At 42.2% G+C, this 27,461-nt stretch overlaps 1 protein-coding gene across 1 annotated transcript in view; it reads right to left on the bottom strand.

Annotated features, from left to right (window-relative positions):
- HEPHL1 (hephaestin like 1) overlaps positions 1-26,212 on the bottom strand; it is a 33,310-nt gene extending 7,098 nt beyond the window's left edge. Inside the window, exons 1-14 of the mRNA XM_088159390.1 lie at positions 26,043-26,212; positions 17,728-17,972; positions 16,741-16,953; positions 14,792-14,971; positions 13,556-13,810; positions 12,374-12,542; positions 11,564-11,700; positions 11,274-11,405; positions 8,643-8,854; positions 8,061-8,211; positions 6,660-6,872; positions 4,318-4,531; positions 2,611-2,750; positions 1,491-1,631 (exon numbers count right to left, since the gene is read on the bottom strand). Coding sequence (XP_088015516.1) covers positions 1,491-1,631; positions 2,611-2,750; positions 4,318-4,531; positions 6,660-6,872; positions 8,061-8,211; positions 8,643-8,854; positions 11,274-11,405; positions 11,564-11,700; positions 12,374-12,542; positions 13,556-13,810; positions 14,792-14,971; positions 16,741-16,953; positions 17,728-17,972; positions 26,043-26,212 — 2,572 coding nt within the window. The remainder of the gene's footprint in view (positions 1-1,490; positions 1,632-2,610; positions 2,751-4,317; positions 4,532-6,659; positions 6,873-8,060; positions 8,212-8,642; positions 8,855-11,273; positions 11,406-11,563; positions 11,701-12,373; positions 12,543-13,555; positions 13,811-14,791; positions 14,972-16,740; positions 16,954-17,727; positions 17,973-26,042) is intronic.
- Positions 26,213-27,461: the final 1,249 nt, after the last annotated feature.

Raw genomic sequence — 27,461 nt, 5'->3', positions numbered from 1 at the left:
AGGAAAATTGATGTTTTCTCCCCTTTTTTCCTCTGTGTAAATGGAAAAATGGACAGGGAGAGAACAAAGCTGTGACAGATGGGAGCTGGTTTAGCATAGGCTGCTGCTCTCTGCATCTATTTACCATGCCCACCCCCCACCCTCAGTTTCTTTAGGATCTGGCAGTGTGCTTAGGAGTACAGTTTGTCAGGATGCAAATCTGTCTGACTTAGGGTTTAGTAGAATTAGACAGTATTTGGCAAGTTTGGGGTAAGCAGCCCAGCCTGGCCTAGGAAGACAGACAGTGAGGATTTCTTGATGATGGCGGTGAGGACTGAGGTGCCCAGAAATTTTTCCTGTTTTCAGGGATATGTTAACTGCTCTTTCCAAACTTCTAAGGAAAAGTCAGCCCTTAGATCTTGCTGAAGAATGCTTTTGGCTTACTCTCAAACACGGACACCTTCCCTCATCTAACTCATCCCAAGCCTGCTCCCATGTGGACACAGGAGACATGACAGTAGAGTTCCCACTGTTACACCTCAACTGCCAGCCTAACTGCAATATCATAAAGCAAATAATAAAACAAGGGAATTGCATACAGATCAGTTTCTTTTTTTTCCCCTCCCCCATGAATTACACCTCAGGTATACATTCATTAAACTCCAGCAAGGCAGATGTTGGCTCGTATTTGGACATGGATTTCTGTGTATTTGTACTGTACAAATACAGCTGCTCACAGGAACAAAACTTCAGCTTGCAAAGAACTTTATTACATGAAAATTTCTTTTAATTTAATTTCACACTGAAGTTCACAAATATCGTGAAAAGAATTGCATGAGTGTTGGAAAAGCAAAGGTGTGTACATTTTGGCCTGGGTTTGACTTCCTACTAGAATGTAAACCCAACAAAAAAATTGAAGTGCAAAAAGTTTAACTGGAATTTTTCTATATGAAAAGCTATTTTCCACTGTTTTCCTCAGAAGAAACTGAGGCATATTTGGTACACTTTTCCAAAGATTGTTAATTCGCATGACAGCTACATTTTGCATTTTTATGCATAACTCTGATTGTAAATGCCAATTCTGAGTACCTTGAGAGAGGCAGAGTTAATATTAACATCTACAATTCTTACCTCTGAATTTGAAAGTTTTTAAAACATTGTTTGAGTGTCAGTCTGGAGACAAATGCAGCACTGGCTCACATTTCTCTTGCCATGATTATGGGCCTGCATCTCTCTCTTTTGGAAGTTGTCCAGTGATATTACCTTCCTGTTTCTACCCCTGATAGGAATGAAGGCTCATTCTGTGCCCAGACATGCTCACTTGATCAAGAACCTACATGTATAGCAACTCAGAACTGTAGCTGAATAAGCATTGAGCATATTATGCCTGGGAGAACATATAGCTATGGGCAAGTTTGAAAGAGAGATTATCATTATATGCTAAAATGCTTTTATATACAGCCTTTATAACTCAAAGAAAAGAAGGGGGGGCGGGGGGAAGGGAGCCTTACCAGGGAGGGTAATTGGTGTCTCAGGCTGTTCTTCACAACCCACTTCTTCTATACCATGTGCACTTATCGAGTAAGGCCTGCTGGCTTTGTTCTTGAATACAATCAGCACGGAGTCACCAACCTCAGCATGGAGTAATGGCCCTAAATTCAGATAGAAGATGCCTGTGATTAATGCTGCTTTTCTGAATTCAACAAACGTTCAATAGCTTGGCCTAGGAGTGGAGCCAAGGTCTCTATCAAAACCCCTGGGCTTTTCTATTCTTCCAGTAAAGCCATCAAAATTGGTTCATCCCACCTGATTAAAAGCTTCATATGTATAAATAATCCCTTTTTGAATCTTTCACAAACATATTTCTTAAGCTGGTAATTGCCACTTTTTTTGTTTTACCTTTTTTTTTTTTAACTCTTGTTCTTCAGAAAAGGAAATAGCAAATATATTCCTAGACAAGGTTATCCCAAGGGAACAACATGAAACTGCATCAGGGGAAGCTTAGATTCAATATAAAGAAAAAGTTCTTCACCCAGAGGGTGGCTGGGCAGTAGAACAGGCCCCCAGGGAAGTGGTCACAGCACCAGCCTGACAGAGTTCACTTGTGTCACAAGTGTTTACTCTCAGGAACATGGAGTGATCTTGTGCAGGGCCAGGAGCTGGAATTTAATGATCTTCCAACTCAAAATATTCTATGATTCTATGACTATTTTATGACTAGCTGTTGCCATTTTTGACCCCGTAAAAAACATGAGCTGATGGTTATTTTATGAGGGGTAAAATTCTGTCTTGCCCAATTGCAAACACAAATCCATCTCCTTAATATTATCTTAATCTGTTTACAAGAGTCTCTCCTATGTTACAAGCTCTGAAGCTAAAGTGAATCCTGGAGTTGCCATTATAGCACTCCCTAGGATACTCCTTATTCATGTTCAAGAATGAATTCTTGGATTTGGAAAGGATCTTTACATTCAGCAATTACATAAATAGCATGTAAAATCACTGATACCTGGAATAGGCATCAGTGTTCCTTATTTTCCATCTATAAAAAGCTAGAAAACATCCTAGTTTTTGGAAAGCAATCCTCTTGCTGACCACAGGCTTGGTCTGTGAGACATGAGAGCTACTTGCCCAGGATTTCCAGGTGTTCCTCCTCTTCTGTCCTCGCTTTGCGCTGTGTGAAGTTGCCACTTGTGTACTCCCTGTAAACCACCTTCTTGTATTTTGAACCGATCAGGTCTTCTGCTTGGCTCAGAAAAACATGCCCATAGCTGCAAAATAAAAAGGCAATAAAAGCACTAAAGTGTACATATCTGAAAGCTAGTAGCTGCTGTGTTAGTCACAATAGATTCAATAGGAATACACAGCTTGATCCAATGTGCTGATGGATATGAAGACCCTGAGAGACACAAGAGGTTTTAAACAGCAAGAGTGATATTCCTCACTGAATGCACACCCTCTTCAAACAGGGAAAGCTGATGATAAGTGGCACTCTCCAAGAATTTTGGGAACACAAATCCTTCACCAGAGCTGTCAGAGCAGAAGTAAAGTGCAAGATGAGAGTGGTTTCAGCTGCCCTCTCCAGCTGTATCCTTCACTCCAATAAAAGATACTGCCTGTCCCTGGAGACCTGAATGCCCTTATCAGGCTGGCTACTTTTGCTATCCTGGCTATTAGGCCGCCGTGGGGAGATGATAAACAAAGCTTGACCTTCAAAAACAAATGCCATCATCTGAGATAAGAGAGAGCTGCTTTACCCTTCCCTCTTGCTGCTGTGTGCTGCACAGGTTGGATGCTTTCCCAGCATGATGATAAAACAGGTTAGATGCTTTCCCAGCATGATATTTTCCATTCTACACCTTGAAGAGGATGCTTTCCAGGTTTACCCACAATTTGTTCTGCTCCCATGGGATTCCAGAGGGCTGACTTGCCGGCAGAGAACACTCACAACCTGCTGTGCAGCTGAGCAGCTCTTCTGGGAGCAGCTGGCTCCTGGCAGCTCATCTCCAAGGTGCCCCTGGCAGGGGAGTTGCAAGGTTGGCTCACAATATACTAAATAAAACCAAAAAACTGCCCCAGGTATATACTGCTTACTCTGTAGTGAACGATGTGTGCAACAGCAGCATTGGACAGTACTGGAGTTTATGTTTTCTTTAAACTCACATCATCACCTCTGACTCTTCATGTGTATTTTTTACAGACTCCTCTTCCTCTTTACAAGGAGCAGTTTCCCAAATGCTTTCCTAAGGTTTATTTTTGACATATGTTCCTTTTTGCTTTCACCAAGGTGTCCTCAGAGACCAGTCTATGATCTAGAATATGTATTTTTTTCACAAGTTTTTTATGCCTTAACATAGTAAAGTGATTCACTTGCAGGGTTACTTATAATCTTTTTGGGGGATCTAGGGGCTGCCATGCTGCAGGAAAGCAGGCTCAGCACCCCCTACATGCATCTGCATTGCCTACAGGAGCTCACTTCTGGAACAGGTGCGTCTATAAAAACCAGAACTCTGGGATGGAATGGCTGGAGAGAGTAAGGGAGAGGAGAGGGTTGGAGGGCATCATTATAAGGTTGAGCCAGGGCTGGAACACAAACTTGGAAGCCTTCTTGAATTCAACAGCATTACAAGACACTCTGAAATGAAAGCATTTGAAACTGGTACCTATGAACTAATCTAGACTGAGCGGCTGTGACTTCGTAAATAAATTTTCTCATATTATGTTTGGTGAAGAGTTCCTCCTAAAAAATACAAGGCTGGCATCATGAAATGGTGCTTCAAAGCTTCCCCTCCACTCTAAGTGCGTCCTGTGCCCACAGCTGTTTTTTGGGTTGGGTACCTTTCCTCATAGCTGCTGATGTTGTAAATCTTTGGTGCTGAGCTCTTGTTTGAGGCATAGTCCCACTCAACTTCCTCTGCAGCAATGTAGTAGAGCCTGATGGCTCCACGCTGCTGCTGGGCTCGGCTGGGGTTGCGGCAGCTGCTGACCTCGTAGAGATGTTTCATCCCACCAACAAAGTGATCAAAAGTCCTGCAGACCACTTTGAATGTGCCTGCAAAGAAAAGCACATGACATTTGAGCAATTAAAAGAACCTAACAAGCAGCTGGGCAAGTTAGGTCCTGCGTACATCTCTGATCTGTCCTCAGACAATCCTAATCTGTGATGCTGTAGGTCAAGCAAGGGGAGATTTAAATAGAATGATGGAATATTCTAAGCTGGAAAAGACCTCCAAGATTATCAAGCCAGCCATTAACCCAGCACTGCCAAGTCTACCACTAAACCATGTCCCTAAATGCCATGTTTACAATCTTTTAACCAGGGATGCTTACTCCACCACTTCCTGGGCAGCCTCCTCCAACGAACTGAAACTCCCTAATGCAACCTGACATTATTTCCTCTTTTTCTGTCACTTGTTACTACTCGGGAGAGGAGACTAACACCCAGGCAGTTGTAGAGAGTGAGAACATCCCCTCTGAGCCTCCTTTTCTCCAGGCTAAACACTCCCTCAGCCATTCCTCATCAACTTTGTGCCCCAGACCCTTCCCCAGCTCTGTTCCCTTCTCTGGACACGCTCCAGCCCCTCCATGTCTTTCTTGCAGGGAGGGGCCCAGAACTGAACACAGGATTGGAGCTGTGGCCTCAGCAGTGCCCAGTACAGGGGGACGGTCACTGCCCTGCTCCTGCTGGCCACACCATTGCTGATCCAGGCCAGGATGCCATTGGCCTTCTTGGCCACCTGGGCACACACTGGATCACGTTCAGCTGCTGTTGACCAATACCCCCAGGTTCTCTTCTGCTGAGAAATTTTCCAGACACTCTGCCCCCAGCCTTTGGCATTGCATGGGGTTATTGTGAACCAAGTGCAGGACCCAGCAGGACTTGACCTTGTTTTGCTCCATAGGAAAAAAACTAGCCTGCTCCATCTTTGCTCAAAAATCACCATAAATTACTTTTAACTATTTGAGTTACAACAATTTGGCCAAGGAAGCTCTGAGAAGCCCTTAGATGTCTGGCAGCAGGAATAAGCTTGCCAGCGAGCCCAAGCTGCAGACATGTTCATGAGGAACACAAGAAGATGTAGGAGGAAGCATTCATTGCAAAACTCAGTAAAGGCATGGAGAAACAAGGGTTGTGTTTCAGAGATGCTGGTTCCTTGTCCCTGAGCACAGAGCCACTTCAGTGCAAGGGACTCTTCACTGAGCCCCTGCAGTTTGTCTGCTGTAATCAGACTAATGAAGGGCTCTGCAATACAGATACAGACCTACTGTACAGGAATGCCTGCTTATGACCATTTATCTATATGCACAGTTGAGGTAAACTGTAACTTTGCATTCCCTCCATGAAAGGCCAAACCACCATGGGTCTTTTTTTTTTGGTAGCTCTGGTGGTCAAAGACAGTAGTGATTGTGAGAGCATATTTTGGTATGTTCATGGGCAGATTTTAATACTTATACTCTCTTTCTCTCCTCCCCATTTACAGGCATCTGCAACAGAGTTCTAACCTCGCACATGCACAACTCCACAACCCACATTTCTATCAGGTGCCCTGGCCATGGATGGCCCTTGGCATAGCCTTGTACAGCCCGGATGACTCTGTTAATTTAAACAGCGTTGCACCAATGTAAAGTAAAGTAATGTACTCTATATTATGAAGATTATTTGGTGTCTCCAGCAAACAACTCATACTCTCCTAGTTTGAAGTATGAATCATTGGATTACCCATGAGATTTAAAAGTACCTTTAATGTATAAGCTTCTGAAGAAACTCCTAAAGACTGACTATTATTGAAAAGCTTTTGTTGAAGTCCTACAATACCTGAAGTGATGCTGACTGTCCACATGGCAGTGAATTTGCTTTTCTAAAAAGTCTGTTTGAATTATAAAAGATAATTATAAAGATAATTATAAAATTCTGTGAGCATCCTGTTAGCTATCTCTCTGCCTGCTGCTCTCCCCATCCCCAGGTCATTAAAGCCTCTGGACTTTGGTGCATATGCATATTGAATTTATACACCTTCCCAGAAAAGAAATCCAGCCTGAATTCTCAGCTGTGCCGGGTCCCCAGGGTCTCTCTTCATGCTTTCACCCTCCTTGTGCAGAGCAGAGTATCTCACTGTCTCTTATTTTGGCTGACTGGTATCTTCAAGTGGCACACAACCAAAATCAGTTCATGAACGTACCCACACGGTCTGGCTGCATTAGTGCTGTCCCTGATAAATGAGGAAACAAGGCCAGCCCATCCCTTGTCGTCCCACTCAAGTCGATGGTGTTTCCTTGGAAATGAACCCCGTGCATGTCGTAGTGACTGCCCAGCCCAATGAGGTGCCAGGAGACCTTGTCATTCTTGCACATGGCCAGGCCTGGCAGATTGCCATACAAGTAGCCATTGACAGCTGGAGGAGAAGGAAAAATCCTGGTTAGCAGCAGGTCCACAGAAACACATCACAGAGCCTCCTATCACCTAAGTGGCCAAAGACTCACAACTCAGCAAGTCACTAAAGCGGCATTTTATGAAGCAAAGGTATCATTAGAGGACACCAAATTAGCATCTGAGTGCTATTCCTATAAACTCAGAACTTCTACCTCTCTGGTTTTAGCCTGTAAAATCTTGTAATAGCTCTTTGCAGTGATGTAGCACTCCTCCTCCAAGCTTTTTAGTATACCTCCCATACACCAGCCAATTTGGTACCTCCTTTCAGCCTGGAGAATATATAACCAGGTCATTAAGGCTATGGAGAGGGCCATAAAGAGTCTGAGTTACAAATTCAGTTCTGATGGAGCCTTTTTATGTGATTTTGACCTTTGATTTCCACCTTTACTTCCTAACTGTATACTTTTCTCTAACAAGGGTGTTATGAGGCTAAACTCCCTAATCCTCAAATGTTCTCTATGATCAATGTTTGAAAGATGCTATAAAAGAACAAAACTTCACTATGAGGTCCATCTCATAGCAGAAGAATAAAATAGATAGGTCCAGAAAGCCCTGGAGTTCTCTAACAATATATATCTAAAGCAAAGATGGGATGTGTGATTTGATCAAGTATGTCATCCCAGGGATACCTTGGAGGAGATCCATGCTGAAGTCAGATACTTGCATCCAGAAATGATGCTGTAAAATGTTTTTGGCCATTTTCCTGGACTTTGCCTTTCCTCTTCCAGAGGTGGTCACTGCCCAAATGGGAGATGGCAGACCAGGGCAAGTAGACTTTACTGCCTAAGTCAGTGCCAAGCCCAGCAGTGAAATTTAAAACACTGGTGAACACTGGCTTCTTCTGCAGCTGATGCTTGTCTCTGGCATTGTGCCTTTTTATAGAACTAAGTATTGTATCTAAAACCAATGCTCTGTTCCCTTTTTCCAGATGTAGTTGGTAGATGGATGCATTCATTGCCATTGTGACTGGGGTTTCAACATGCAACAAACAACCAAGGGCATCAGGAGCTGGCCATAAGCTGACTGACAGCTTTCCAGCTCACTCTCCAGGGCAGTGCAGAGAGCTATGAATGATGATAAAACCTTCCAACTCATCTTCCCAATATGATTGAATAAAAGGTATCATTAACAGATATTAGATATTCTATACCATGCATTTTGTTGGATTCTATGAAATCAGGATCTTTTTCATCTACTTTTGAAGGGTCTCCAGTAAATGCTTCAATATTCTTGTTCAGATACCAGCTGTCATTCTCATCAAAGATTGAAAAGAGGAGGTAAAATTCTTTGTCTATTCCTTTCTGTAGACAAGAAAGAAAACAAGACATTAAAAAAAATAGTCTATTCAATAAAAACGAATTTAACAAAGCTGTATAAGTTATATTTTTCATAACAACGCTTTCTTTTCCCTGAAGCCACCTTCTTATTAAGTCAGCATAGAGAAAGGAATTGGCACCTTTTCATCAACAGGAAGGATAAATAAAGTGTCCATAAAGTGGTGTGAAAAGAGTTATCATTTGCATGAAAAAGACAGAAAAGCTAGGGAAGAGCCAGGATATTAGGGAATGATGATTTTGTCTCCTTAACCATCTGCTCAGATCAGCTTTTACCCTGAGGAGTGGCATTAATTTAATCTCTGTAAACTGAGCTGGGAACTGGGCACGTTGCCTGTATGGGAGCCCCCAGTGCAGCCCCCTGCTCTTAGGGACAAGCAGATGTTCTTGTTGGGCACCTGTGTCCCGTCGTGATTCAGGGTGTTCTTCCGACAGACCAGCAAAGGTCCCACGAGGCCAGAGTTGGTGTCCTTGACAGCATCTGTGGCTGAGTAGTACAGGTAGGTCAGGCACGGGGGGTCACTCTCCGATGGACCTCCATTCTCAGGCACCCTCCATTTGTAGGTGAAGGTTTCACCTGGCTTCACGTGGGCTCCTGGCTTCAGGTAGCCTGTAGAGAGAAAGTTGAGATGCACCGAGATTACAGGAAGGCTTTGTCTTCCTGATGACGAGAGTTTGATGGAAGTCAGGTGTAGCTCCTGATTTCTGCAGAAATCCCATGGTTTGGGCAGTTATGCCATGGGAACATCTCACCCAAGTCCATGGGGACAACCAAGCCCATTCCCTGCAGAACAAGCTCAGCTGCTCCACTCAGACACCTTCCAATGCCACACTGGATTATCTGGCTTCAATCAGACAAGACATGCAGAGCTCATCCTGGTGCTTAAATGGTTTCCTCTAATGTTTGTAGCTTACTTGCCCTAACATGGCATTTATCTGTGGCACCAACTCAGACTCTGCTTTTCATTAAGCAACAAAAAATGAATTAGATTAGTGAGTGGAGCTGGAGCCATGGCTCTTTGGAAATTCAAAACAAATCTGATCCTGGTAATTGTTTCTTTTTGATTTTGTAGCAATGCACAGGAGCCTTTGTCAGCATCTCCAGAGAGTGGATGATATTGTTCTTTGTTGGAGGCTACTTTTAAAGGATTTGGGCCATTGTCTGCTACCATGCAAAGGATAGATTTAGATTTTCTCTGACACATAAGCATCCATTGTCTATGTTTTCTCAGCACAGTCAGTCTCTACCACTACAAGAAAATCTTAGAAACTTAGACACAAGTTGTAGCAGTATTACATCTGAGCACAGCTATTTGCTTCAAACTGCAACAGAAAGCAGAGCATAGCTTCCACAATATCTGATACTACTGGATTCATCCTGCAACAGTCCTCAATGAGGAAAACATTGTCAAAAACTCTGTGAGACTGACAAGTGTCAAATGCAACATGCAAGGGTATTTCCTAAAAGCACTGAAAAAGACATATATCTGCAGACATCTCTAGATGTAAGTATTTTTATTTACAGTATTTTCACAAAAGTAAGCTGAACTTAGATTATGCACTTCCTCTGAAAAATTATTTACCCTCAGCATAAAACTACAGCCTCTGCATATATACCTACAGGATTTCTGCATGTAAACACTTGTAGATAGATGTAATGGAAATCCACAGCACAAGAGTTAAAAGGAAAGAAGGGGCAGAAAGATTATTGAAGAATCTGGAGTCAAGTTTCTCTCCAAAGACCCAGATGTATGCCAGCTCACATGGCTGCTGAATTGTTTGGGTTGATTTTGCTACACACTAAAGTGTGCAGTGCTGAAGAGTACTATTACCAGGGACTGTTAAATGAAAGCCCAAGAAATCTGCAAGCAGGAAGCTGCACTTCCATTGCAGAACTATCTCTGACATGGGTGGCATTAGGATCTGTGCAGATAACTTCAAGGCTGAACTCACACCAGTTGTTTTTTTGTGTTTTGCCTCCCGGCAAATTTGTTGAGTTGAACGCTCAGGAATAAGAGACAACAATTTAATAAAGCTTTTTGCATTGATTTTATTGTATGATGGGTTTTACATGCTGACCTAATTCTCTCTCAGCACAATTTTGAAAAGAGGGATTACATCCCATGAGTTTCTTTTGATGCATTGTAGTGGAAACAAAACAATTTAGGCAACAAGAAAACTACATTTCTTTTCAGTGCTGAAAATGCAGCAACAACTTTATCAGAGACCACAACATTATCTCTGTAGATGCTATGAATGGGATTAATCTCACCTTAATTGGACCATCTCAAGCTTAGTCCCTAACTCAAACTTTAGAATTCTGTGGTTGGTGGAGACAGAATCACGTCTCCAGAAGGTCTTCGTGTCACTGACTGTAAAAGGTGCCTACCAATTAAACATGATATTTAACATTCAATAGTTAAATTTAGATGATAAGACCTGTTCTTGCACAAAAGGAGAGGAAGAATTTCATAAATGCTCCATTTCAGCATATATATATTTATGAGAATTAATAAGGATTATTACTGCTTCATGTTCCAGGGCAATTGAATAAAAGCTGCCTTTGAAACTAGCTATCCTGACAGGAAAGCAAGGGCAATGGCCAGCCTGGATTAGAGAACTGGGAATGATGCAGCTGAGACCATATGGATAGTTATAGCCAGACTCAGCAGGGCTGTCATGCCAGATCCTAAGAGTCGTAATTCTGGAGCGTGTCCAGAAGAGACCCACTCCTTGGAATGGAGCAATATTAGATTAGAACTAATAAAAATTGTATTTTGCTTGTGACTTTTGTTCAACATAGACCTCAGCTAGTTTTAGATATCTTGTCTGTCACATAGCCGAGGAGAAGACACATTTGCAGACTTGTGGAGTGCCATTGATTGTGACATGAAGGGTAGATACAAATTAATCAAATCATTCTTTCTGTGCTTTAACATCCACAGAAGGGCAAACCTGCAGAGCTCAGCAGCAGATTTTTGGACTCAAGTATTCTGGGTGTTACATATAGTAGTGCAGCCAAAACTTACCATCTAAGTAGGGAGCACCTTCTGACAGCTTGCTGAAGCTTACACCGTGGGCCATAATGCTATAGCTTCTTCTGGCATTGTTGGCAAAAGTAACCAGCAATGTATCTCCCACTTCAGCCTTTATAACGGGGCCTTAAAAAACAGAATGAGGGAAAATATTAGAAGGACTGCTCTCCTGCATGTTTCCACCAAAAGAAGAAAGACCTGTGTGCACTAAATTCCCCTCTCAGTCCAGATGGTTCTACATTCAAACCTGATGTAATGACAGGAGGGGAAAATATTCACTGTACCAAGTATTCCCAGGTGCTTCATGTCTTCTGACCAGATTTTCTTGCTGAATGTTGCATCAGTGTATCCCACATAGCGAGCTTTCCAGTATTGCCCTCCTATTCTGTCAGTCCCTTGGGTGAAATATGTTGCAGATTCACTGTGGAATTAGCAAATCGGACTGGTTAAATAATTGAAGGTTCAAGCAGAACCCTTCATTTCAGATAAAGTTATTACTCCAGACACAAGAGAAATGACCCCCAAATTACTAATCTGCATACACTTTTCTAGCACATGAAGAAAGACATTACTGGTTTGAATTAGCTGAGAAATGAGTATTCATTGTACATTAGGCTTTTATGCTTAACCCTGATTTACTTAGGGAGGCATCTATATCAGCTTATCTTAGGGCAAGAACTGTGAACAGTGTGTGCCTAATCCTTGTTGGCTTTTCTGGGAGACACTGTAATGCAGTTTGTCCTCATCAGAAATATCAGGGGGAAAATTCTGCCACTGTGGCACCTCTGAACTGCACTAATTGTAAGTGTGAAAGCTGCCTGAAGATTCTCGATGAAGGGTCATTAACTGTGTAGAACGTGGCGTGCCTCACTTTCCCCATGGATTTAATGGAGTAAGATAAGTGCTTCCAGAAGGCAGCTTGAAGCATCACAGTTATGCACCTAGCTTCCTGAAAAGGCTGTTCAAATCCATTCCTCCCTGCCCCTTTCAATTAAAATTAATGACAGTGCAGGACCCAGCCCAAGTGAATCACTGGGGCAGTGTCACACAGACTCCTGAAATTAAAGCACAACGGGAGTTGACAAGAACCTTACCTGCCAGTGGCGTTCAAACCCTGCCCAGTGAATTTATCATAACCGTCAGGTCCATAATTCCAGAGCACTTCTTCAGCAGCGATGTAATATCTTCTCATATGACTGATTGGTGAAGAGTGAGACAGGTTTTTTTGGCAGATCTGAACATCATATAGTGCCTCCATGCCACCTGGGAGGAGAAAGAGTCTGGAGACAGTCCCTGACCAGCTGCAGAGTCAGCAATCTCATGGATACAAATGCACGTTCAAAACTCTCTAGGAGCTACATGGATTGGAAACAATTACTACAGTAAATTTCTATTTCAAAATACATTCTCTGCCTACAATGGGCCAGATACCAACACCTTTCCTTTGCAAGGAGGTACACTTTATACTTAACAGATGAAACCCACGGATATCAATGACACTCTTTAGTGGGTTTATTTACTCAATTTTTTAATCTTCATAAGGATGGTAGAATGATTTTCTAGGTCAGAGTGCCTCCAGAAACCTGCAAAATAGCCCTGACTTCCATTGAAATACGGACTGGTGATTTCTGATGAAGGTATTTCCTTGCCAGAATCAAGTCTGTTTTGCCTGGTGCAAATCCCACTGGAATCAATATGTAAAAATTCTCCCAACTATGATATTATACACTGCCTGCTCCCATGACACCTAATTTATGATATATGCTTTTGGGGTCTTGCACTGCACAAATATCACAACATCACCAACAAATTCCTTCACATAATGGTTTCTGAAAACACTGCACCAAGTTTTGCCTGATTTCCATAAAGCAAAAAGCTATTAAGCGTTCAGCTGGCATGACTTTTTTTTTATGTGTAAGTACTTATCTACAACAACAAAAAAAACTGTGTTGAAAAATTGGTGTTGAAAGCTCCTCCCATTGCTCATCAAAATCTCGGGTTTACCTAAGGAGAAGCATGGTGACAGTGCTGGGTCTAGCAAGTCTTCTCACATGAGTTACATGGCCAAGTCATTCATACCAGCCGAAGATTTGGCCCAACATATATCATTTCTGGTGACTAAAATCATAATCATCATGCTTATCTGGTGAAACAGTTGCAAATAGTTCCAAAGCCACCAAAAAAAAAGTGTCAAATCCCACTTTCCCGGGAAACATCTCCCAGTTTTCTCTTCCAGACCCACCAGAGGCTGTTTGAGGGAGATTCCAGCAGCGTACCTCGTAAGTGCTCATTGACCTGGCAGGTTATCAGCCACCTCCCGGGGCTGCCGGGAGTCATCTCCGCCGTGATGAATGTCGCTGGGAACAGCCCCACCACATCCGCTCTCTGGTCCCTGCTGGTGAACGTGTGGCCGTAGAAATAGGCAGCGTGGATGTCTATCTCACTTCCCATGCCAAACAAGTGCCAGGACATGGCAGTGTCGGCACACATCTCCAAGCCGGGGAGATTGCCGTATATGTAACCATTAATAGCTGGAAACAGAAGTATGAGCCTTTATGAGAGGTGGAAGGAAAGTGCCTCTGACCCCATTTCTAAGGATGATCCTCTCCTGGCCCAGAAAAGAAAATACCTGAATGTTCACACTGAATAAAGCCCTCACAGGGCCTTGATGAAGAGTAGCATTTTGAACATATGTGTTACTGCTCTGGATGATCAAACGCCTCAAATTCTCTGTCTATGTCTGTGAAAAACATCCTGGGTTATATCAAGATGTTGCAAAGGCCAACTCATCACCAAAAAGGTCTGATAATGAAGTTAACTTGTTCTGCAGCTATTTAGCATGGCTGAAATCTATTTCCTCTTGTCCTAAGTCATAAATATACCATTATATGCCAGGCTTGAGCAATTTAGATTTGAAAATTATATCAGTCAAATCAGTGAAGTCGGCTGTCTTCCTCAGCTTCCACATCTGATAATGTATCAGGACACTAGGAGAATGAGACTCATATTTTGCAAAACATTTTATTTCCTAGGCTCACTGATACAAACAAAATACACAGAAATATCTGGAATTAACTTCTTACACCAATGTCCAATGTCCAAATAACACAAAGTACCATTGGCCAATATATCTCAGAAGGGTGGGAGTGGTTGTACCGGCCAGCCCATCATCCACAAGCCTTTTGAGAATTCTTTCAATACATACATCTCAAATTGCTCTGCAGCTTTCTTTGCTCTTTTCACAGCTGGACAGAAAAAAAAAATAGGCTTAAATCTGTTGCCTAAGATAAAATGCTAAACAAATGTCAGAGCTGGGCATGAAAGCCAAATCTCCTTTCTGCAAGTGTCCTGCTGTTTTTAGGGAGAGGTTTTTTATCAATACAGTACTTCAACATCCTGACCCGTTCCTTGCTGACACAGATAAAGGAGAGACATCACAGGGGACAGAAAGTCCTTCTGAATTGAAAAGATTCACTGCTGTAGGTCACCATTTACCCAAAAGTCGTCCTCACCATGCATTCGATTGCTGGTCTGGAAACCTTCATCCTCTTTGTCAACTGTGTCTGGTTCTAAGCAGAAGGTGTTTATATTCTCATCAAGGTACCAGCTGAAGTTTTCATCTACAATGCTAAACATCAGGGCAAAAGCATTAGCAGCACCAGTCCCTTCTATTGTGGTCTCATCTGCAGTTCCTAAATTACAAACGAAAAGGAAAGTGATAGAAAAAGCCTGGGACGGGATTGAATTTTAAAATGACAATAACCTTGACACACTCAAGGAAATACAGTTCTTTGCCCATGGTCTGCAGGGCAGTGTGAATTTCACCTAATTTTGCTCTTCTAAGACATTTTGGCCCCCTTTGAACAGATGACTGCCTCCAGAAGGCAAGGTTAAGCTAAATCAAGCTGATATTTCAGTATCTCTTTGGTCCAACATGAACACCTGCTGATGTCTGTTGTCCCATTTCCCCACTCTTTGGCCCCTTGCACCCAACCCTGTGCCTTAGTCAGTGCTAGCATCTGTGTTCCTGCACAGTCAGAAGCCAGGTCATGAGCTAGATCTATCCAGAAACCAGTGACTCTTGTTTTTTTTGGCAAGGAATTAAGGAGTGATGAGTGGTAACCTGCATTTCTGTTGCACTGAAGTGGATGCTTCATACCGCCAGAGTGGCCCTCTAAATGTGGCTCACTCTCCACAGACAACAAGGAATCCATGAGAGTTATCTAGGACTAGATACTTAAATTTTAGAAAGGCTGAAGACAGGATGAACAGAATTTTTTACAGCTAAGTTCAATATCTTTATCCCAGAATCTATTTGGGGAGCAACCTGAGACTATAGGACTGGTGATACTGAGTAGTCTGTTATTATCCACTGGTGGGTGTAGACTTCATTCCAATTAGACTGTCTCTGATCCCATGAAAACTTTCACTTCCTCTGTCTTCTACCAGAGAAAGCTCTAAGCTTTACTCTCAATCCTTTGTAAACCACCACTGGCTGGAGCACTAGAGCTGTAACATCATGTAGATATCCACCTTCATGAATTCAAGGCCAAACATGCAGATAATCTGGCCTTTCAGGCTAGGATTTGTTTGGAATATACTGTCTCCTAGCTTCATGTGTTGTCTCGTAGTTATCAGCTCAGTGTCACATATTCACTTCTGTGGTTTTCAAAGGCTCTCGAGGAGAATGTAAATTTGAGACATTTTAATTGTGTGAGTTAAGCTGAAAACCAGGCCTGTCTTTTCCACATTCAAGTCTTTGTCTTCTTCATATATAGAACCTACTTCACTTAGAAGTACTGTATATGAAATCAGGGCTGATTTTCTGCTCTGGGAGTTACTGAAAAGAGGTGGCAGAGTTACTTGTACCCAGGGGAGAAGTGGCAATGACTCAGCTGATAAAGAGGAGAGGGCAGGCTCATGATGGCTCCAGCACAACATTAGTAGGCTATAAAATACACAGGACAGGCTGTTCAGTGTACATCCCCATATGGCTGTGAGATATAACTTGTAAACAAAAATAAATATATATTCTCTATGTGGAAAAAATTACAAAGATTAGGCTTTCAAATATGTAAACCCTAATGCCAAATTCACCCCCCCAGCTCTAATTTGATTCCCTGAGCAATAAGTCCTTTGTTCATCCTGAAACTTCCCCAGCTTGGGAACACCTATTTTTGGTCTCGGCCACGACAGGGTGGTCACAGAGCATGCTGCAGTCCCTCCACCAGCCGAGGCAAATCTATGGTGAAGCCAAAGGGGAGCAGGAAGGGGGTTATCCCAGAGCTACAATACCTACCCTGGGATGCTCCTGGAATGGCCCATCTATTCCTTGCCCCTTTTTATGGGCTATGTAGGGATAGACTCTAGACCATCATGTTTAAACCTGTAAGCAAAAATGACTGTTAAGATGCCAAGCTTGGCAGAGGGGCTTGCTCTATCAGTGTTCCCAGCTCAGTACCTTTTTTACACACCAGCAGAGGCCCAATTAAACCAGATGCAATATCTCTTGGTGTGTCAATGTGAGAATGGTAAATCCAAGTCAAGCAGTTTGAGTCTGCCAAGGTTGGGGAATAATCTTTCCTTACTGGCCATGTGTACGTGTAATTTCCACCAGGAACAACAAAGTCGTCCTCTTTGCTTTTACCGCCAGTTCCATCAGGGTAAAGTGCTCCTAATACATAAAAAGGAAAAAGGAAGACTTTAGCCATCTCTCAGTTGTTTTTCTTAAATAAATGTGTAATTTATTCTAACTTGTATTTATAAAATAATAACAGCGCTTACAAATATGGAGTCACTGAGAAATTATAAAAAAACTCAGCATTTCTGACAATCTCACCACAAATGCAATGGGAGTTAAAATCAATTTTTATTGGTAGATAAAGCTTTTAGAATGCATTAACAGGCTCTATTTTTTTCCAGTTTCTTTACTCTTTTAAGTCATCTAGAATTTTGTCATCTAACTGTGTATTTTTTTCACAGAAAACTGATGAGAATACTGACTGTAGGCACATCCACATAATCCTCTAACAAAAATACACATGCATAGGTCTGGGATTCTGAAAATTATATCGTGTCTGTTATAGGCCAAAAGAGAGGAAAACATTTAATTGCAAGAACTCCATCTTTTCAAAAAGACTAGAGGTAGAAGGAAGAAGGAAAGATGTTTCGGTGACTTATGATTCAGAAAAATAATTCAAGCAAAAAGACCCATCTAACCTGTTTCAGTACTGGATTTATCCCAGGTGTTGAAAGTTCATGGAAAAAAGTTTTGCTATGAGGCTGTTCCTGGTTTTAGTCATCAGCTGCAATTACTGATGAGTTTATGAGAGGGTGATCTAAAGTCCTCTGATGTCAATGTCAATAACAATAAATACTTGGACAGAATTGTAGTGATGATATTAGTTACTTCAGGGAAAAGGAGAGGAAAAGGCAAGCCAGATTTTACCTTCAGAGTCCTTGTCATAGAAGACTCCATGTGGGTGCACAGAGTATGGGCGGGAAGCAAAGTTTTTCAGATGGATGATAAAGACATCCTCTTCTTCTGCCTTGAGGACTGGGCCAAGGAACCCCAGCCATGCTGCTTTGGGGATCTCCTGGGAGTAAGTGTCATCTGTGAATTGCCTAAAAATAGCCTTTTTGTACACACGTCCTATCCGGTTGGCTCCTCTGGTGGCGTACACGCTTGCAAACCTAGTGTCAGGAAGGGAAAAATTGAGAGACAGTAAACCTATCTTAAGAACTGATCAAATAACTGGTGCTTGCAGTGCAGAAAAACAGTTCCCTGGGACACATCTCATGGCTGGTGGAATTAAGGGTCAGGAGTAGATCAGGACAGGACTAGCAGGGCCCAAGCCCTTTTCTGTACAGTATCAACCATCCCACTTGCAGGTCCTGTCTTCAGCACAGTTGATCCAAGCCTTCATTGAGGATCAGCCCCTCAAGCTTCAAGCTGCTCAATTTTAACGGCTTCTCCCTCTTTTGAGGGTTCAAAACCTCGCTTCTGAAAGCATGACTGTTCAGAAGGAAAATAAAAACAAATAAAAACAAGATTTATCAAAAGCCAATAAGAGAGATTCTAATCAACCGGTTCGACTCCCTGGAAGAGTAGCATTAAATGTGTTTTGCATGAAATGTAACTTCCACATTCCACAGTCTATGTTTATAGCAACTTCAAGTGATGGAGAACCCACCATATGGTCAGTGGTTAACATATTATAACTTTTAAATACCTGCTCCCTTCGAAGCCTAAATTGCATTTGCAGTCTAATATCATCCAGTTCCACACTACAACCACTGGTTCCAGTCAAGTCCTCTCTCAGATCAAAGGAGCCACATACCATCAGAAACTTCTCTTCTATGCAGACACTTGCATAAGTTTTAATTAATTGACTAAATTGCCTCCTACCCTTCTTCTGGACAATCCAAGCACACTGACACTCTTTATGCCACAAATCTTACGCAAAGCTTTCTTTTGAAAGCAAATATTTCTCTATCTCTGTTGAAGTCTGAACACAAGAACTCACACAATAGGCAAGTAATATTCCAGCTAGGGCCAGGGATGCTCCCAGTCAATACTTCTTACATAACTGGGAATCAGTTCTGCCTTTTAACTATACATCATACTGATGAGCCATGTTCATCCTATCTGTGATGATATAAAATCCATTTTTTTAATTCTCTCCATGTTACAGGTGGTAAATATGATATACAGTCTTCATCCCTAATTGTAACACTCAATGAAGGCAGAAATTAAACCCTTTGCTACACATCAAGCAGGGGATTGTGTGACCAATTTCACCATAATTGACCATGAACTTTTTCACCTCCTGAAGATTGTTTGAACTTTCATGCTTTCTTAAAAACTCATTAAAAAGTTGAACTAAATTTTCCTGAAATAAAGCAATTTCATATTTATTCTGAGGTTTTTGACTGATCAGTTAACTTGCTTAACCAATTTTTTTTAGATTCTTTTGTGAATGCAAGCAACTAAAGTGGTGGATGTCACATAAGCTCAAAGGCATGGTTTGCTTTAAGTTCTTCACCACAACATCCACTTCTCCCTCTACCCAAACCTTTCTATGATTTCTATGACACCATAAAACACAACATCCCACACCAGTGGTCATTACACCTCCACGATCACTGCCTAAAACTGACCCCTGAAGTGATCCAGATAAAAAAGCCTCCAAAAAGTACACTTTTTCCATTTGAAATGCGCACTTTATAAGAAGCCACAAGTTTTGGCAGCAATTAAAACATGATATTTCTGGGGCAGAAACAGTGGGGTAGGATGGGGGGGAAGGGACAGAAGCTTCTCATTTTGCTTCTTCACAGAATAATGTATGCTGGATACATTTTTGTAGGGTTAAGGAATGAGTTATCAAGAAGTCTGGACTTTCAGTGAATTAACAGGTCTGTAGTCTGTGCACATAGCAAGACCTGGCAAGTCACACCACATTTACCAAGGAGAAGATACCTTCTATTGCCTGGGGGAAGAGCTGCTACCAGTGTTTACCATGGAGTGGGAGGTGGTGTCAGTAGGAGTGCAGTGTAAATGCACACGCTTCTTTACCTCGTGGCAATGTATTCATATGGCTATGACCTAATTCGAATTATGAATTGATTTTTTAAATGGTTTATAAGAAATTTTCGCTAGAAAAAGATCAAATCAATTTTTTTCAGAAAGTCCCTATTTTCAGGAGATATTTTTCATCAGGTTTTCTTCCAATTTCACCAGCCACCAAATATTTTGGTGCAGTGGTGCTATGCTTTCTCCATGATGACAGTGTCATTATGTCCAGAAAACATTGCATGCTCTCTCAAACACCCCTGGGATGCACTGTCTCTTCTGAAGAAGGAGAATTGTACTCCAGAATAATGCACTTCTTAGTCAGGCTTTGTTAAAGGCTTCACACGAGCCTAGCTCCTTTAAATGCATTGATTGTGATCACAAAATCCAGTTAGTTAGTTCAAGAAATTACCATGAGAAAATCCTCTAGGCTTAGGCACTGACAAAGTCTCAGTGCCTAAAGCTATGCTACAATATCTGGATCTGTGCTTGCCTCCTACTTAAAGCCATCTCTAAGTCAGGAAAATAAACCTTTTCGTGGCAGCTTTCTGAAAGGAGGGCTGTTCTAATGGATGCCATGGGTATCAGCTGCAGCCAGTCACAGTGTAGGTGATGCTCTGTGTCTATGGAGATGTTTTTTCAGCACACCCTTTCGGTTGCCCTCAGTACCTGAAAACAGGACTCTGGTTGTTGTGAGTCCCATTCTAGGTGCCCAGGCTGCCCCATTTCATCCAGGAGGATTTTGGGGCCCCACCTCAGCCTTACCAAGCAGCTGGTAGCTCCTTGCCTCTTTAAAGGTGTTGCTGTGCTTCACATTACAGTGCTTAAAGCCATTTTGCAGAAGGAATATCCACACTGGACCTAATGCCAGAATGTTTCCTTATCTGTCATTCCTCTCTTGTCACAGGAACACAAAGCTTCTCCCTGCCTGTTCATACTCCCCTGCTCATTACAAACTGCTTCATCCTCCTAGCAGCTTTGTGATGCTGCTGTCTGAACCTCTTCCATCTTTCTGATCTTCTGAAGATGTAAGAGCTGCTCTCTAAATTTTAACTATTTCCTTCCAACTCAGTTGTCAGCCTGCACTTCATATACTTAAAACAGCCTTTCTTCCTACAGTAAAGGGGAATACTCCATCCTCTGGGGCAGTACCCATGCAAACTTCCGAAATTCCTTCCTTCATCTCCTGCAGACTTGAGGTTACATATAGAGATAAGCAAGTGTGCAAATCAGGATAAAACATCTTGTTCCGACTAAGAAAGCCATGCAAATCCTGCCTTCATTTCTGTGTCTGATTTCATTTTGGTGCTTGACCCCTCTCAGCCCTTACAAAACTCCAAGAAAAGTTGGAAATGCCCCTGAGTGGAATGGGGAATTATTAACAGGTAACTCTAGTTCTTTAAAATAATAAGCATAATGATAGACATCCAGTTTCCTGCAATGACAAGAACAGAACTCTTCCACAAAGAGAAAGAGTAAAACAAGAGTCATGTAGATTCTACTCCAAATCAAGACTAGACATGCAGACAATCTGCCATTTCCAGGAAGACCTATGTGTGAAGTGTAATTTCTACACCCATTTCTTTTATCACACAGAAGAAGTGTTTTGCTGTAATTTTCACTGTGTTTATGTTACTTTTGATCTCAAGGCTACAGCCTAACAGAGGTTATGTTTTCCAAGAGGTGCTTACATGAGCACTGTGTTACAGAGAGCAGTAAGGAATGGGAAGACACCTTGTGTATGGCCAAGCAAACAGCTCTTCAGTGGCCTGGAGACAGATCCTCACAGATACTCTTTCAAAGCCTCCTGAGCTTGTTTGCTGCTGTAATCACCACTGAGTGCCAAAGAACAGCACTCAGAATAACTGCTAGATGTGGAGTCCCAAATTTTCTCCTGTAGTTAACATTCTCAATAGCTACTGTACACTCCTGGGTGCAGATGTACGCAAATGCAAAATTTCTTTTTATTGTCATTATTCCATTAAAGTCCCACACACTTTACACTCCTAACCATTTAAAAAAACATCTTTATGGGTTTATTCCCTAAAATCTGTGGATGGTGAAACCTTCCTTACTCTCCATCCTCTTTACTTACTCTGAGTTTGAGTTTATAACCATTTTATTTCTTCAAAGTCCCTGATTTTTCCTGTGGCTGAAATAAGCCAGGACAGGGCTTCAGACCACACAATTGTTTTAACCCCTGGGTCACATAACCTGTTCAAGGTAACCCTCCAAGAAACCATGACTCCAGTGCTCAGGCCAGAGCAATGTCTGTGCTTGAGGGATGGCCAGGGAAGGGGGACCAGCGGTGCCAGCTCACCTTTTTAGATGGCACCCTGACCACAAAGCGTCAAACAACAAAGCTGAGTGTCCTCAAAAGACAGAGACACAAAGCCCACAGAGGATGTTTTTAGGCTTTTTCTGACCCATATGAGCCACAGAGGTCAATAAAATCCATAAAATCTTGGAGGAAGCTCTGAGGTGTCACTGGTGTGGTATGATGGCTTCCCTCCTACAATAACCTTGCCCCTGAAGTCAGTAACAAAGCTCCTCTCAGGCTTCATTAGAGCCAAGATTTCACCTCAAATACCCTTTTGATGTTGACCCTTCCCACAATGATCATCTCTGCTGTTGCAATTGGGTTATTTGGCCTCATAGTGACTCAGCCATTACTGTAGCATCTCTGACGACAGTTTCACCGTCATTTCTCTGGGTGGGATCTCCTCATAGGCAAATTGCACAAACTGTGTTTGATGCTGTGGTAACAAAAAACACCCGTTAGTGTTACTGGGTGCAAGACTGGGCCCAGAAAAATGTAGGATTGGTGGCCTAAAGAGATGGGATGAGCTGCTACATCAGGCAAAACTTACATCTACCATGAAGAGAGCAAGATTTAAGCGTCTATCATATAAACTAGAATCGAGTTAATTTCAAGGGATTATCAACTACACTTTAATCCTGAGGGCGGAGCTACAGTGGGAAAGAATGATTGGTGGATGTCAAACCACAACACTTAGGTATATTTTCATCTTGAAAGGCCATTTGACCATTAAAGAAAGCAGAAGACATCCAAGCTCACCCTCCTGCAGCAGCAGTACTGATGCCCTAACTCACAAAATCTCGCTGAGATCTGACTGAGCACTCACAGCTCCGACAGCACCTTGCACCCTGCGTGTCCAATCCAGCGTGGTTTAATGATGCCAGCTCTTCCATCAATTGTGTCAGGTGGGAAGGGACGCTGACCACCTTCACAGCTCCCCTATGCTCAGTGGCCACAATCTGGACCTGCGATTTCCAAAGCCCTGTGTGCTCCAGAAAATGTAAGTTTAATTTCTGAAGGGAGAACAGAGAGTGAGATATCTTGGTTTTACTCACAGCACTCCAAATTATGAGAATTAGTGGAACAGCTTGAGGCCTCAAGTTTAGACAAGACAAAGGGCAGAGATGAACAGCCTCATTAGTTTTTTTACTTTAAAAGTACTGATGTCCAGCAAGATACTTATCCTGTGCAAGCAGCAGGCTGGCTCTGGAGCACTGCAGTAAGACAAGACATAATAAAAATTATCATCCAAGCAGAATAGTTCTGCAAAGACAGGGCTCATTTGGGCTAATCAGCTCTGATGAGAGGCAGTCTTTTCAGCTCACACCCAGGCAGGTTCTGATGCAGCACTAGGATTCCTGGCTCCAGAGGCAGCTCACTCAGCACCAGCACAGCGGGAACTGAGCAGCATAGTTGTGTCAGGTGCCAGGATGGGCTCACCTGGTTTCTAGCCCCATGCTTCAGCTACCAGAGCCTCCTTTGTCCTCTTTACTGTTAAAAACTAAAGGTTGAGGATGATATTACTGACTTTGGCAAGCAACATTGAAAATAATCTCTTAAATATTGTCACTATCTGATCCAGGTAATGTAACATTTTCCATTGCACACTTGCTAATTCAGGATTTTCATTAAGTACTGAAGAATAAGTGGGTTTGATTATATCTCTCTGGGCTAACTGGAATCAAAGGGAACATTCCTTTTAGTGTATGCACCAATTCTTTTAAAGATAATCAGCTTGTCTGCAACCTCTTTATCTTCACTTTGCTCTCAATAAAACTGGGATAGTGCCCCATCAGATGGGTGCTGTGAGGGTGCTTCACAAGGTGCTTGGCTTGAAGTGCTTGGCTCAGCGAGCCTAAGTGTTGCTGCTTGCAGAACAGAGCTGGCTCAAAAGGCATTCCTATCCCTACCTGGATACTGATCCTTAAATTTTGCTTATCGAACTACTTTTTTATAATATCCATAGGAACCAATTAATTAACTGAAAAGTAGCCCATTATTATATTGTTTTAATTTTAAATTAGAGATTATCCTAAAGAGCTGAATAGTCAAAATAGTTCTTTCTGTTTCACTATTTAAACCCCATGCTTATTCAGACACACTATTATTCCCGAATACAGCACTTTACCCTGGGTCAACTCAATACAGTTTAAAAATTGAGACAAATAACAAAAATCACTTAATTATTCTGCACGTAGAGAGTTCATGGCAACTTTGAATGTGTAGTCTAGATTGAAATCATCTGTGGGTAAACCTTTTGTAATTAGCATTCTGTAATTATTACATTGCCATGATGACTGAAGGCATAAGGTATCTTCTGTCCCTGTGTTGCCATTTAGTAAAAAAAAATTGCATTTATGCCACAGACTTAAAAGTAAATGTGCCATTTGATGTTCAGGGAGCACAAAGTGCAGACAGCCTCAAAAGCACAATTTACAGAACAGATTCCAATCTCTCAATGGTATCTCTCTACTGAAGCCCTCTCTGTTGAAGTGGATTTATAAGTAGCTGCTCTTCAGTTAAAGCTGAACTACTCTATAGTAAGAGATCTTCTAGTTTAGTGAGTGGAGAAAATTATCCTCTGCTATAAAGACTAGGAAAGTGAGAAATTCAAGTATTTAATATAAATGAAGAACAATTCTGCCGGTAAGGCTTGTTTTCATGAACTGGGAACAAACTCTTACTCTTAATTCTACCTATGAATGTAATACCTATTGACTTGGATGCCATCTGGGACCTCTAGCTATTAAAAGCTTTAGCAGAAATTTCCGTGGAAAAATAAAATTCTTTCGCATCTCCTTCTTGTGACAAAATAGTTTCTTTTATTAAATTCATCTGGGAGTGATTCTAAAATTATTTACCACTAGAGACATGTCCAAACTTGCTTGGGATTTCCTGAAAAGTCAGAAAGTACATTTCCATTTCTAGCTTCTGGGATGCAGTATCTAGCTCCCAGTCAGCCTCCAAACCTTGTGCAGAGACCAGGACCTCCTCACTTACTCACAGCTCCCACTCCAATCCCAAGCCTAGACACTGAGGAAGGACCCCCCAAAATACCTCTAGTGTGACAAAAATATCAATGTGATGTTAAAAATATTCCCACACGTTTGAAGCCCATGATGTATGAAGCAATGGTTTTAAACAAAAAAAATGAGTCAATTCAGATGTAAGAAAAAAGTTGGTTTTAACCATGAAGGTGGTAAAACACCAGCACACATTGCCCAGAGAGGTGGTGCATGTCCCATCCGTGGAAGCATTGAAATTCAGCTTGAACATGTCCTGAACAGCCTGACCTAGTTGAAAATTACCCTGAACATTGCAGGGGAAGTGAATGAGGACCTTTAAAGGTCCTTTCCAACCCAAATCATTCTTTAGACAGGCACCAGGGATTAGAGCCATCTCCATCCAACATCCAGGCCAGCTCTCCTGCTGTGGGAGGACCACACAGCCGGCCCCAGCCCTGTGGACATGAGAACAGACTCGTGTTTTCACTGGCCAGGGCTCATCACAGTGCTCACCTACGCTTCCCAGCTTCAGAGATCACCAGGAATTCTGTCTGACCATTCACTGTTGTGTATCTCAGCTCTTATCTGAACACATTTCCAAATATCTGATGTTTTTTGACAAATATCAGTTCATTAACATCCTCTTCAAATACATGACAACTATCACCTTGCTTAATCAACCACAATGGAAATCAGTCAAAGCCTACTCTTGCCTTGAAGCTGAATTCCCACCTATGACAACATCACCAGAATAAAAACATGGAAATGGTGATCTTAAGATATTTTCAGCAAAATAACCACATTAACCAATTTCGGTTTGGAGTTGTTGGTACATCTCCAGCTTATCAAAGCCCCCAGTCACTTACTTGTCCTCTAGGAGGCTTTGCCCCGTGATCAGATTTTTCCCAGACGGTGCATAGTCCCAGTTCTCTTCCACAATGCCGAGGTAGTAAGTTCTGGTCCTTGCTTCCACCAGTGCCCAGAGCCAGAGGAAGCCCAGGGCGCAGAGGTGGCCACCACGCTGGGCAGGAGGCATTTGTGGTGCTGGCTGCGAGGCTGGCACCTGGCACGGGCAGGCAGCAGCAGGAGGCACCACAGGGAGCTCACCCCTCCCTCCCTCCCAGCTCTCAACAAGTTATAAATAAGGAAGGGACAGAGCAAAGCTCCTCCTTTCCAGCAGGTTAGGACTGGGATAGGTAGAGAGCCAGGTTATGCAGAGCAGGGAGAAGGTTGCTGTCATGGCAGGACCTTTGCCAATCTTTTGGTTAGTGAGTAAATTACTGGCTTACCTGTCCAGGCTAGAGCCAGTTGGTGGTTTTTAGAAGTTTGGATGCTTTTTACTCCTCCTTTTTCCAGACTAGGTGATATGGCATACTGGGGCAGAAGAGGGGTTAGTGTTTTTGACATCCCCGTAAAGACCCTTTTTAAAAATTTTTTATTTTAACTTCTTTATCATGTCAGAGATTTCGAAAAATAGCATCTTGCCACCTTCATTGTTTTGGGTTTTTTTAGGACATAACACTAAGGTATAATCCAACATTATCAGAGAGAGCAAAAGAAAGGGCCAGAACCTCTCAGCATTTTCTGATCTATTTATTAAGACTGCAATTGATTTAATTATATTCAGTTTTAGAGTGCCCAAAATGAAGTACATTTTTACAAGCATCCCTGGAAGTTGGAGCCCTTATAAAAGTCTTTCCATTTGGACACCTAAGAATTGAAGCACACAAAGATCACCCTTTTATTAACCTTGGTAATTAACATGCCCACGTAGTTCTCTAGAAAAGCACTCCCTCGCTTTACAGCTTAACCTCTTCTAACAGGATATCTGTGTTACCATCTTGGCAAAGCCTAGTGTAAACTTATACTTGATAGGATAGGATATGATAGGATAGAATATTTTAAACCACTTAGGAAACATCCCAAAGAATATCATCAGGGTGACAAGACATTTTGCAAAATCATACTGCTCTGATCCTAATTTTTAAGTGACTACAGGTATAAAAAAAGTTGCATTTCTGGAATACATTGCAGTTCTTGAGACTCATTGCAAGTTTTAGCAGTTGTGAAATTCCCCTTTCAGGTCCAGAACCATCTGACTCTTCCTGTGGAAGCTAATGGTTATCCGTGACTAGGGGTGCAGGAGGCTTCAGGAGCGGATTTGGAAGTCACAGGTTTAATGCTGTCCACCAAGACTTAGCTCAGTGATGTGAATTATGTGGTAGTCGGGTGAGGTTCACCCTCTGGCATGTGGCAGTGATGGCTAGCTACATCTATGGTCAGCT

Source organism: Sturnus vulgaris, chromosome 2 (assembly GCF_052056855.1).
Source record: "Sturnus vulgaris isolate bStuVul1 chromosome 2, bStuVul1.hap1, whole genome shotgun sequence".
Classification (NCBI taxonomy): Eukaryota; Metazoa; Chordata; class Aves; order Passeriformes; family Sturnidae; genus Sturnus; species Sturnus vulgaris.
Note: the sequence above shows the minus strand (reverse complement) of the source record. Positions and strands in the feature narration are given on the sequence as shown.